Below are 12,629 nucleotides of genomic sequence, written 5' to 3' on the forward strand. Positions count from 1 at the left end.
ATTTATAACACTAGTTTTGTATTTTTCTCATTTTTTTATTAATGGTTCATATTTCAATCTACTTTACACAAAACTGCTCTTACCATGGCCTCAATTAATAAATATTTTATGAAAATTGGCACTAAGAAAGATATCAGGACTTATAAAATTCTTTTCTGATTCAACAGAAACTCAGTCAGCTTTTAATCCAAAGACTGAATGATAAAATATCCCAAAATAATCAGATAACAATGAAAACAAATTAAAGTCAATTTTAATTTCTTAAATCATACACAGTCAGTTTTGCTTTTACTGTGCTGTTAGAAGAAAAATTATTTTTATAATCATTACTATTTTAAAGGAACTAAGCAATCAAAACCCAATCTGGAAAAATTAGCATCCAGCATAAGGTGATTTTAATTCATCAGGGCAATTCTAATGCTGCTAAGTGTATCTCCAAGACAGGAGTGCTTACGCTTCAGTCTCCTGCCCAAATTTTATGGGATGTAGAGCCAGGAAGAAATATTTTTAAAAGCAAAAAAATACAAGTGAATATATGACTAGGTTGAGATGGGGGAAAGCATATTTCAACTTTGAAAGCTGTGACTTCCAAGTGCCTCTTTTCATTCCACCCCTCTCCTCAAAATAGACAGGGAAAAACCACAAAATGAGAATAGCCAATACCAATTTTCAATTGTGGAATGCATAGACTATTTTCTGACACTCAAGAGAAGTATGAAAAGAAGCAAAGAAAGACAAGGCACCACAGAGGGAAAAGTCTAATAAAAGACAGAATTTTCATGTAATGAGTAAAAAGAGAGATCCTAAATAAGAAAAGGAGAGGGGGTTATAAATGCCAATACGAATTTAAAATAGTCATGTCTCCCTTAGATTACGCAACACTTTTTTCTCACTCATGTCAGTCTGTAATGTATTTACAATGGACTGCCTGTATATTTTAATGAAGAAACACTGAAACTTACAGCATTTCCTTTCTAAGAAACTAAAATTTAGAGAATATAGGAGATATAAGTCATTTCAGCATTTACAATTTAAGGGGAAGAGAATTTATAGTTTCTTAAAGCAAATAAATAGCAAACTTATTTAAGCCTTGAGGTACTACATGCAGATTACTGTTAATTAAAATACAATTAACTATGTTTAGTTGGAATAGATATCTATGTTAGTAGTTGAGATGGCAGCTGTTAATATTGAATTCTGCAGCTAAACATTTATTTTTATCATATGATTTAACATAGTACATAACTAAGGTCAGTTTTCAAAATATAGCCAAGCAAATAAATTATATCTGTCACTAGCTGACTTATTTCACAGTAATTTTGCCACTTCCTATTCTGCATTTCCAGTTCTTTAGACAAAATCTCATATATCACTGCCTTATATTGACACCTGCTGGAAAGTACCAGAATTGTATAGTTCTTATTTCATTATCTGGGAAGTTGTTAATTTTGCAGCTGTGAAAAGAAATGTAAAAGATGTAGTTTCAACTGCAAATAATATAAATTTTATTTTCTTAAAGAAAAGAGTAAGACATCTTAAACATTTTAATTTTAATGGTTTCTTTGGGAAATCATAAACCTCAAGAAGTCTTCCCAAAGAGTATTTCAGATGGGAATTAATTTACCCAATGACTTCAGTAAAATGAACTTCTGTTTCTTTGGGGTATAATTATAAAACGAATTAAGCCATTTTCTCCAGTAGTTGAACGTCTTCTGCTTCATATCTCAGACTAACTTAATACGTTGGTCACACGACTTGAGAAAATATCTGATTTTGTGAAAGTAAGCATATAAATGAGTCAGAAAAATGACCCAGCTAATGAAAACAGGATGATTTACACAGTCATATCTGTGGTTAAAAAGATAAAATAACATGCAGTAGTGAAAGTGCTTTTTTTCTCTATCATCGAAACTATCTGTTCATGAAATACATAAATGATTTACCAGAACAAATTCATTCTCTGAAGTGGACCAAAACACGACACATTAAAATAATTAATTTACAAATGTTTACAACTGAATTATTGAGTCATATTAAGTTTTAACTAACTTCTTGTGCAAATGAAATACTGAGTATTTCTGCAAAGAATACCCACACTACCTTCATCTGTCTCCTACAACTTCTTAAAGAAAAAAAGTTTCCAGACAGAAATAGATTTAATTGACCAAACTATAAAATACAAAATCATGATAAAGTTAATAGAATACTGCTCCCCCCACCACGCTGCTGCCATATAATATGGACAGTCTGGGTACTTGGACATGTCATATTTTAACATCATCAGAAAAATAATCGTGTCCTCGGGACAGCTGATCCAATTACAAATGAGTTTGGGTGGCTAACAAGACAATAAGATACATTCTTGGAAATGGTACTAACAATATGCTATGATGGAAGAACCCTGAGATGAGGTGCTGTATACATACACTGCTTTAACATTCCTGTTCTAAGTCCTTCCTTCTTTTTATATCAAATATCTCTGATTTTTGATCAAAGTAATGAGATGATATAAATACAGTTTAAATAAAACAAAACTATGATCAAAAATATAATTGCTAACTTAAAAAAAATACAGGAGCTCATTCAACGGTTTATAGTTAGGATGACGTAGTATTTGAAATTTGCAACTGTCAAACAAGTTGCCTCCTGAGAGTGTACTTAATCCACCTGTCCAAATAAAATTAAGTTATTTTAAGTTTAGCAAGGAAGATTCAAGAATATAGGGATATTGTATGATGACATTAAGTCTAATACTTTTCAAAATGTGCTTTCATTTTTTAAATTGAAAGAGATGGACAGTATTTAATTAATCTGCTGAAAGATTATTTTAAACTCTTCTTTTAAATTTACTGACATTTACGTAAGATTAATGTGCCATTCAATATTTAGACGCTGCAAAGTATCACAGAGGTAACAGGTCTTAATGAATGTAGTTTTGCTGTATTTCATTAGCCCATCTCAGAAGACAAGATTTTTGTCAGTTGCAAAATAAAATGAACACAAAACAGTCCTTATTCCTGATTCTTAAACAAAATTTAATTAGCAGTTCATTTCAACAGCTTTACAATCAGTCACTAAAAAAGGAATCTTTCCTTCCTAAGAGCCCTGAAAGATTAGTTTTTAGAGCCTGAAAAACAGCGGAATTGTCAGACACCAGAGATCCCTACTTCCAATCCCTCAGTTACCTTACAGAGCTTCTGATACCGAGGAGAAGAAACTGCCATCCTTTGTAAACGATGTAACAAAACCACAACTTTCTGCAGAGACGTTCGCACCACAGCCATCATTTTAAGTTTACCACGCTTCTGGAGACACCTCAGAATTTGCATTATAAATGAAGAGCAATGATCATTTCCTCCCGGTCACTGGACAATGATTTGCCAGTTCTCTGAGCATGCTCGTTTCCAGGAATGCATGTGAAAGATACAGGGGCTCAGGTTCTAGGCAAAAGGAGGCTGGTATTCCTTCAACTTCTTCTCAATTTAAAAAAAAAAACCGTACAGAAATGCCACACAGAAAGCCCCCCTGGCAGATGCTCACAGCTAGTACTTGCTCAGCCCGGCATGGCCAGGAAATGAAGCAACTTGAGCAGCCAAACGCTGCCTGCTGCTGGAAAGGAGCGCGCTCGGTAGCCAAAAAGGATATTAAGTGAAACATTCAAGCTGCAGATACAAAGCAGACATCCCCCGGGAACAGAGATTCAACACATCGCCACCACAGTGCGTGCCTCGGAGCCGGTTTATATTAAGAGATCGAGTGGCATTCACTCACTCACTCTAAAGAGGGATGCATTCGCTACCTGACTAAACGCAGCTCTGGCTGTGCTGTGTGATGAGTGAACAGACCCTGTGATAAATCTCGGGAAGAGCAGAAGGGTACCTGACTCTAATGATATCAGCCCGAACGTTGCCTGCTCAGAAATCACCTCCAGACAGGTCTCAGAACAGATCATCTCAAACAAAACAAAACAAAAATACCTGGAGGGGGTAGGAGGCTTTACCTAAGACACCCTGAAAGCAGAGTGGTCCCTGGGCTCACAGATGCAGATGCCGGCCTTAGGAGGAAAGTCATTAGAAATCAAATTTCTAACATTAGGTTAGGACTCGTCTCATGAAAACACTAATTTAAAAAAAAGTCTGTAATTGACTAATAAACAGTCCAAATGACATTTCCCTTTAGACAGCATCTTCATGATCTCATTTTACAACATTTGTCAGAACGCTGTTTTCATGTAATGAGTAAGAAATATAAGACATGATTGATTATATGAGGTAAAAGACCAAGCACAGAATTTTTGAGTTTTATACGCATGTGGACACTTTGAGATGTTATCTTCTACTGCAGCTTGATACCATTGCAAATACCAACTGGAGTGAAGTAGGATTAGGAAATCAGCAAAATTACCCAGAATGATTAAACGATTGGGTCAAAGGGCACAGCCAAAAATAGAACCCAGACACTTCTCATTATCAGTGTCCTGGCTCAAACTATTCATAATAACCCGAAGAGTCACCTTTCTGTACCATTGTCATGATTCTTTAAAAGAAACGCAGGATTTTAAAGTATTTCTTTCTCTTCTGTTTCATCTGCCTTCTCAGTCCTTCACTTTAGCAGGATTTGAAGTCCTCTGTTGGGTCTTACAGAGTTGTGTTTATCAAGCAGTGTTTTTGTGGGCTTCTGCTTGTGTATTTTTTCCCCCTGTAGATCTTTAGTGAGAACATATACTGCCTCCTTCTGGAGAGGCTAACAATGTCAAAATACCTATACAAAGGCAAACTTGGAAGCAGTAGTCAATTGATGGTGTAACTCAAATATTACGTTTCTAGGCAAATACACAGACACAGAAAATAGCTCAGTGATCATTGAGAAGTGGGGAGATTAGAGAGGTGGCAGTGGGAGATTGACAGCTAAGGAGCACAGGGTTTCGTTTTGGGGTGATGAAAGTGTTCTAATGCGATTGTGATGACAGTTGCACAATGCCAAATATACTAAAAGCAATGCAATTGTACATTTTAAGTAGATGAATTGCATGGTACAGGAATTATATGTCAATAAAGCTAATATCAAAAATATGTGAAGTTGTAATTGCTGTCTCTGCACCAACAGAGGAAGTTTCCACGATACAGGTATTCCTCCCTAAACACGACACGGGGAATGGAGCCGGGTGCAGTGGAAGATTTGAAACAATCTAAACAATCAAAGTCTGCACCTGTGGAACAACAGGGTGAAAATTAGGCTGAAAGAGAACACAGAAGGTGAAAATAAGCCCCAAACACATGTTGTTAGAGAACAAAATCAGCCACCTATTATAATAACCCCCCGGAAAGGCAGTGGGCGGCAGGTTTTCACCCAGGAGAGAACGACAACATTTCAGTTCACTGGTAATGCTAAAATATAAAGCTCGCATTAAAAAAAATAATAATTAAAATGATACTATGTTAGAATGTGGGCATGCAAATTAAGAATAAATTCATTTGAATTAATAGATAAACTGGGAAGTCAATAATAGACTTACATCCAAAAGAAAAAAAAAAAGTTTCTTTATCTTTGGCCAAAGTCTCTCATCTGAATACAGATCCACAGTGACAACTGCATACCAGGCATCTCCTCCTGGATGTTACTCAAATGCCTCATTTCAACATAGTCAAAGTGAACTGTACCAGCCCATCACACATCCCATTAACTTGTACTGCTGTCCTACCATTTTCTTTTCCTATATTCCCAATCTCAGGCTCTCAGACCACCTGGCAATCATCTTTTTCTCTACCTCTCTCACTTCCCTTACTGGAACCATACTATCAAATTATTAGATCGACTCCTCCGCCACTGCCTCATTCCTGGTCATTTTCACCCCTGACCAGATGGCTGCAAGCATATCCTAACGGACTGCTCTGCTGTCAGTCATGCCCATTTCAAACCCAATTCTCATAATACTATCAGCCAGCTTCCTATAAAATGCAAATCCCATGGCATCTCTCTCTTACTTAACGTCCTTTAATGACATCTCCCCATTGCCACCAGGTTAAAATGCAAAATACTTAACAAGTCACACAAGACCCTCTACAGTCTGCACCGCTCAGCTCCCAGGAGCGTCACTCTCCTGAAAACCTCCTAAGGATCAGGCTTTCTCTTGCCAATAGCCCTCTACAGAGGAGTCAAACTATGAATAACTGTCTTGCAGCAGGGCCATGAAACAAAAATACCTAAACCCAAATGATCACCCATCCTTAACAGAAATGACATGTATCATAGCATACTCTCCGAAATTAGTCTTCATCTTCTATTGTGCTTCCAAACTCTCCTTCATCAAAATGTACCCAAATTCACCTTGCACTGAATACAAAATAAACTTCATCTGCATGACATACTCCCACGGCCCTGCGTCCAGCTATCAGACATGAAGCAAGGACAACCAGTGAATGTGCCGTGTAAGCGGTTCTACGTGCACTGCTTGTGCACAGAGCTCACACAGTCTCAGGTCCTTATGCCACATCTCTTACCACCACACTGCCAGAAGATGTACTGATTATCAGCAGAAGCTATCAGGTCGCTAACAACCGTCAACCTACAAGCTGCCAAATATAAAGCCAAGGAATTTTGTTTAACAAAGTGGACAGAACGTTTTAAAATGAAGAACATTTACTAAAAGGGCAAAGGAGCAAAAACTCATGCAAATTACCACAATATGAAGCATCTTCGATATAAACAAATGCATGTGTTTGTCGTTAAACAAAGAGGTTTTAATGAGCTCTTTGTAAATGCCCTTTTTTTTTTTTTTTTAGCTGAGCCATCCTGCTGCTACCTGTTGGCAGCTCAGCGGTTGCTCAGCTCGGGCTGGACTCGAACCGCTGTTGCTCAGAGCTCAAACTCTTGAGCGAGCTCTTAACCAACTGAGCCACTCGGCCGGCCCCATGTAAATGCCCTTTTTAATACTTCCTATCAGGCTAAGCAGACAATTTTACCAATATTAAATTATTTTTGAGAAGCATTTACTATACAGGTTTGTAATGTATTTTAGTAGTTTAGTCAGAAGAAACCTTTCTTTCTTGTTGCTGGTTGCCATAAGACAAGTAATCCTGTGCATAGTTATTTTTACTTTGAAAGATTTTAAACAGCTCCATTTACATTTATTTCTACAGTTTGAATATTCATTAAACATTGAGATGAGTTTGGGCTATGGTAAGACTATATCCCAATGTGTCAGAAGACATTATTAAACCCTACGGCAGGTCTGTGTTTTGCTGGTGCTCATCATCGAGTTTATTTCAAGCCTCCTTTGCTCATAGTCTATAAGCTGTTACCTACCACATGCATAGACTAGTTTAGCACCATTACATAAATTAAGTATCCATGAGCATTTGTAGGTCAGACTTATAGTTGTTTAAGTCATAAAAATTAATACATTCTAGCATCTACTCACATTTAGGACCCTCTCTAACTCCCTAAAAACGAGGTGGTAGCTAAACATTTTACCAATTAACATTTATGGTAACCAGATAAGATTGTAGAGGGTGAGACAAAAGAACATATCTAACTTCGATAAATGCCTGGTCACTCTCATTAACAAGACACAAGTATATTATGTAATGAATAAGAAATAAGAAGTAATGAAACACAGATTTTTGTTAAATTAATCTTGCGAAGTCAACCATACAACACCCTAGGGGTCTTTATGCATGGGAACACGTTATAAATCAATCTTTTCCAAAAAGGTCCTTTCAAAAATTTTATACAACTTTTCAATGAAGACAATTTCAAACTTAGAGCAAACTTGTAAGAATAAGACAGTTCCAAGAAAGTGTCTGTGCGCTTTTATCCAGATCCATGTATTTCTTAACATTTTCATGTTTCCAGGGGAAAGCGTTCCTAAGAAAGGATTCAAAAAAGGTCATCACACTGAATTTCGTAATGGCGAAGTTAGGGTCCAAGGGCAGCAGTCGGTATTTACTTAGAGTTTGCAGACAGAGCACTGTGTAGGCAACAATATGAAATAATGAAATCTCTGTCCTTGAAGAGCTATGTAATCAGCTGGGACAGGAGGAGACACGAATCAGATGACGATGGCTCATGAGTTGACCAGCATATCAGGAATAATCACTATCAAAACGATGTGGGAATGACACGGCATAAAGTAGTAATCAGTTGTGAACCTGGCAGACAAGGAGGATTCTCCTTTGAAACAGATTTTAAACCAAGTTCTAAGTGAGAAGGCCTGTGATTGGCAAGAGTAGGTTATTTTGCACAAAGAAAATGGAAGTTCAAGGGCAGTTGTACTCAGGGGCAGAAAAAGGATTCAGATTACCTTCATAAGAGTCCTCATACAGTTTTTAAAAGGAAAGATCTTGTATTATCACATTTTGTGTAGAAGGAACTTGAGCCTCAGACTGAAGACATCATATTTCTCAAGCTGAACGCATAAAAGTAATACCTTCAAGCCCAATGTTCTAAGTTGGAAACTAACCCGTGGAGCCTTTGCAGTTTTTATATTAAGCATTTATAGTAAATGGAGAAAGAAACAATTTCATATTAGGAGGAAATGTTCTTATAATGTAAGACTCAATATGGCTAACACTAAGAGGCCTTAAAATGACAGAAAACAGAATAGCTATGAGCCTATAAGTCTAAGTGAAGAATTATTACTTCCATCAAATAAGGTGTTTTTCCTCAAGTAAGTAAAAATACTTTATAGATCTTATGTCCAGAAACCAATTATTCACAGAGGCGCATGGATTCCATAGCAGAAGAAGGTGACAAGCTCACCTTTTTGATTTTTTGTTTTTATAGCTGAGCCATCCTGCCACCTGTTGGCAGCTCAGCAGCAGCCCAGGTCAGGCCAGGAATCAAACGGCTGTTGCTCAGAGCTCAAACTCTTGAGCAAGCTCTTAACCAACTGAGCCACTCCGCCGGCCCCAAGCTCACCTTTTAATAGTAGTAACTTTGCATGTAGCTGGATCAAACAAGCACAGCATAACTAGCACTACTGGCTGTGGCGCGCGGAGCACTTGCCTGCATCTGCTGTGTGAGCTCCTTGGCCAAGACCGTGTCCTGACGAGCACTCTCCCGCTGAGAGGCATCGGCGAGCACATTAACTGTGGTTTCTGCCTCTTGTATCCACTTCAGGAAGTTCTCCAGGTCCCTGCGAGTGGCCTGCACTGTCCTCAGCTCATCCTCCAAGGCACTCTGTCTGTCAGCGATGCTGCAAGGAACAACACGACAGGCACATCTCCATTACTTATGGTGTGACAGTCCACATCAAGCACACCCTCAAGAAAAAAAGGAACAGACAGCCTCAAAAGAACCTTTATTTTTTTTAAGTACCTAACAAAACTGGGAGATTTATTTATATGTGTGTCTTGAGCCATCCTTAATGGAGGGGTAATGTGAATTGTGAGAAGAGGGAGAGAGACATATAAATATTAACAAAGTCACAACCGTAACATAAAATAATTATGGCTACATTTCATAACTTATAACTGTATGTTAAGTTATTCCGCATACATTTTATTTCAATACTTTAGCATAATTCCTGACACTCACAAGGCAATATCAATAAATATTCATACAAGGAGTGACTAAATGAATTCTAGGAAGACGTAAAATCTGAAGAAACATTTAAGATAAAATAAAAATAATTTAAAGGGGTTACTTTATATATTTTAAACAATTCAGATCAATATAGATTGTTTCTTCAAGCTAATTTAATAATATTATATTTGGAAGACACTGGACAACCAAGCTTTTATAAACCATTCATTAAATCTACATTCAAATAGAAACACAGAGCTACCCTGGAGTGTCATGATTTACACACCTCTGAAACTCAACCTCTAAAACTTTATATACCTCAAAGCTCCATAATAAAAAGACAAACAATTTAAAAAATGGGTACCAGCGATTTCACTCCTAGGTATTGAAACCCATGAGAACTAAAAATGTATGTCCACACAAACACTTGTAGTACACAAATGTTTCTAAGCAGCATTATTTATAATAGCCAAATAGTAGAATCAACCCAAATAGACATCAACTGAGAGAGGCACTGATTAACAAAATGCGATATATTCACACAGGAAAACATCATTCAGCCATAAAAAGGAATGAAGTACCGATACACATTACAACACGGATGAACCCTGTCGAAAACATTATAATATATACAGGGTTCATGCGTGTTGTAATGTGTATCGGTACTTCATTTCTTTTTGTCTGAAAGAAGCAGACAAAAAGCCACATAGTGTGTGATTCCATTTATATGAAATACCACTGAAAGAGATAAATCCATAGAGAAGGTAGATTAGCTTTGGGCTGGGGGGAGAGCGGGGGTAGTAGAGGCGATGGAAAATGACTGCTAATGACTGGTGGGGTCTGGAGGGGGGTGGCAATAAGATGTTCTGAAATTAAGAATGTGGTGATGTTTGCACAACATGGTAAATACACTAAAAACCACTTATTTGTACACTTTTTAAAGGGTGTATTTCATGGTATATGAACTACATCACAATTTGAAAATCAGCACACATAATATGATCTCATTTATGCATATTTTCTATGTGTCCATATACATACTCATCCATCCATTTGTCCTTCTCTTTGCTATACAGAAGGAGGAATGTCTGGAATGTTAGCTTACTTTCAAAATAGTTATTTCCAGGTGCTGAGATTTAAGGTGGTTTACTTTCCTGTTTGTACTTTTTTGCATTTTTTGAATTTATAACGAACAGGTATCTTTTTTTACAGATCAACAAATACACTCTTTAAAAAAATGGATAAAAGATTTAAATAGACACACATCATCATAAAAGATATATGGATGACAAATAAGCACATAAAAAGATGCTCAGCATCATTAATCATCAGAGAAATGTAAATTCAAACCACAATGAGGAACCACTACATATTAGAACGGCTCTAAGAAAATGATGATACCAAGAGTTTGTGAGAATGCAGACTAACTGCAACTCTCATACATTGCAAGTTTAAGTAGAAAATGGTACAGCCATTTGGAAAAAGTTTGGCATATTTTTTAATAAAGTTAACCATGCACTTAAGATACAATCCAGCAATCCTACTCCTAAGTATTTACCCAAGAGAAATGAAAACATATGTCCACACAAAAACCATATGCAAATGTTTATAGCAGCGTTGTTCATAATGGCCCAAAACTGGTAATAACCCAAATGTCATCAACTGGGAAATAGATACATTGCAGTACACACGTATGATGGAATACTACTAAGCCATAGAAATAAACAAACTACTGATAGATGAAACAACATGGATGGAATCTCAAATGCATTCTGCTAAGTGAAAGAAGCCAGATACAAAAGTGACATACTATGATTCCGTTTACATGACATTCTGGAATGTCAGCAACCTCATCTCAGCGTTTACTTATTAAAAACCTCCAGCAGAGTTTGGCTGCCTAGAGAATAAATTCACATTGGTTTTCCTGGGACTCAGTGCCTGCCATAAGCTATCACTATATTATTTTTCCAGCTTTATCCCTAACTTTTCTCCGATACTCTGTTCAGGTCAAAATGGAATGCTCCTTTTTCAAGAATATTCTTAATACTATGTCCACATAGAAAAATTTATATCCACATATAAATGTCTTTTCAACCATCTCCACTTATCAAAATCCTACTAATCCTTTAAAGGTTAAGGACTATCTCCTCCAAAACATCTCAGCCCAATTAGGTTTCCTTGCTCTGAGTTCATAAAAGGTTAGTACGCCTCTTTATACAGAAAGTGATCACAGGTATTCTGGGAAAGCCCTTTGATTGTGATCTTATTTCTCTCTTAAATTTTACTTTAACTGTACCATAGAGATTTCTTGTCCACCTATTCCATAAACTCACTATGGTCAGAAGCAGTCTTTTATATCTCCATATTTCTCAGAGTTCTTATTACAGTATTAGAATAAGCATTTACAGAACAATGGAAGTCTATTTATAATATGCCTTTAAAATTACCTCCCAAACATCATTTTTCAGGAAGCTTCTGAGAGATGTCCTCCACAAAACTCAGTTTGTAAATCCAGAAAGGAGAAGATATTTCTGAGAAGCATGAAAACAAGAGATTCAATACAGGGAGAAACTAACAACTCCCATGCTAACGGTGAAAAATCTCAGAAAAGAGGGTAATAGATCCAAATAGGATCAGATGAGGGGTATCATCACCATTCCAATTGCCACGTTTCTTGTTTTAACTTTACAAAATTAACAAAGGATGTACCCTGACAAAACAAAATAACTCAAAATAGGAAAAAAACAAAAAACATAAAATCCAGGAAATAGGGATTCCAGACTAGGAAGAAAGCACAGAAAATCCCCAGGATAATGACTGTGTGGCAGACCTACAAAGCACATCTCCAAGTAAAAGCATTAGAAGTGACAAACTGCTTAATGTGATTGACTTTGTGGGAAATCGTACTGTCAGGCCATTGGGAAATGTGGAAAGAATTAGCAATAGGTGCAAAGCAAACTAAGAACATAAAAACAAGACAATTATTAATTTCAGGTAAAACAAACAGAGAGGAACCAAAATTATAGTAAACTTCAGTGCTTGGCTGTCGACGTTTAGACAGGCATAATAATGTCAACACTGAATAATATCTGCTTATCTAAGAA

General features: G+C 36.7%; 1 protein-coding gene across 1 annotated transcript in view; it reads right to left on the reverse strand.

Moving 5' to 3' along the window:
* UTRN (utrophin) overlaps positions 1-12,629 on the reverse strand; it is a 498,335-nt gene that overhangs the window by 247,811 nt on the left and 237,895 nt on the right. The window contains exon 50 of the mRNA XM_019653741.1: positions 9,007-9,196. Coding sequence (XP_019509286.1) covers positions 9,007-9,196 — 190 coding nt within the window. The remainder of the gene's footprint in view (positions 1-9,006; positions 9,197-12,629) is intronic.

Source organism: Hipposideros armiger, unplaced genomic scaffold, assembly GCF_001890085.2.
Source record: "Hipposideros armiger isolate ML-2016 unplaced genomic scaffold, ASM189008v1 scaffold_206, whole genome shotgun sequence".
NCBI lineage: Eukaryota > Metazoa > Chordata > Mammalia > Chiroptera > Hipposideridae > Hipposideros > Hipposideros armiger.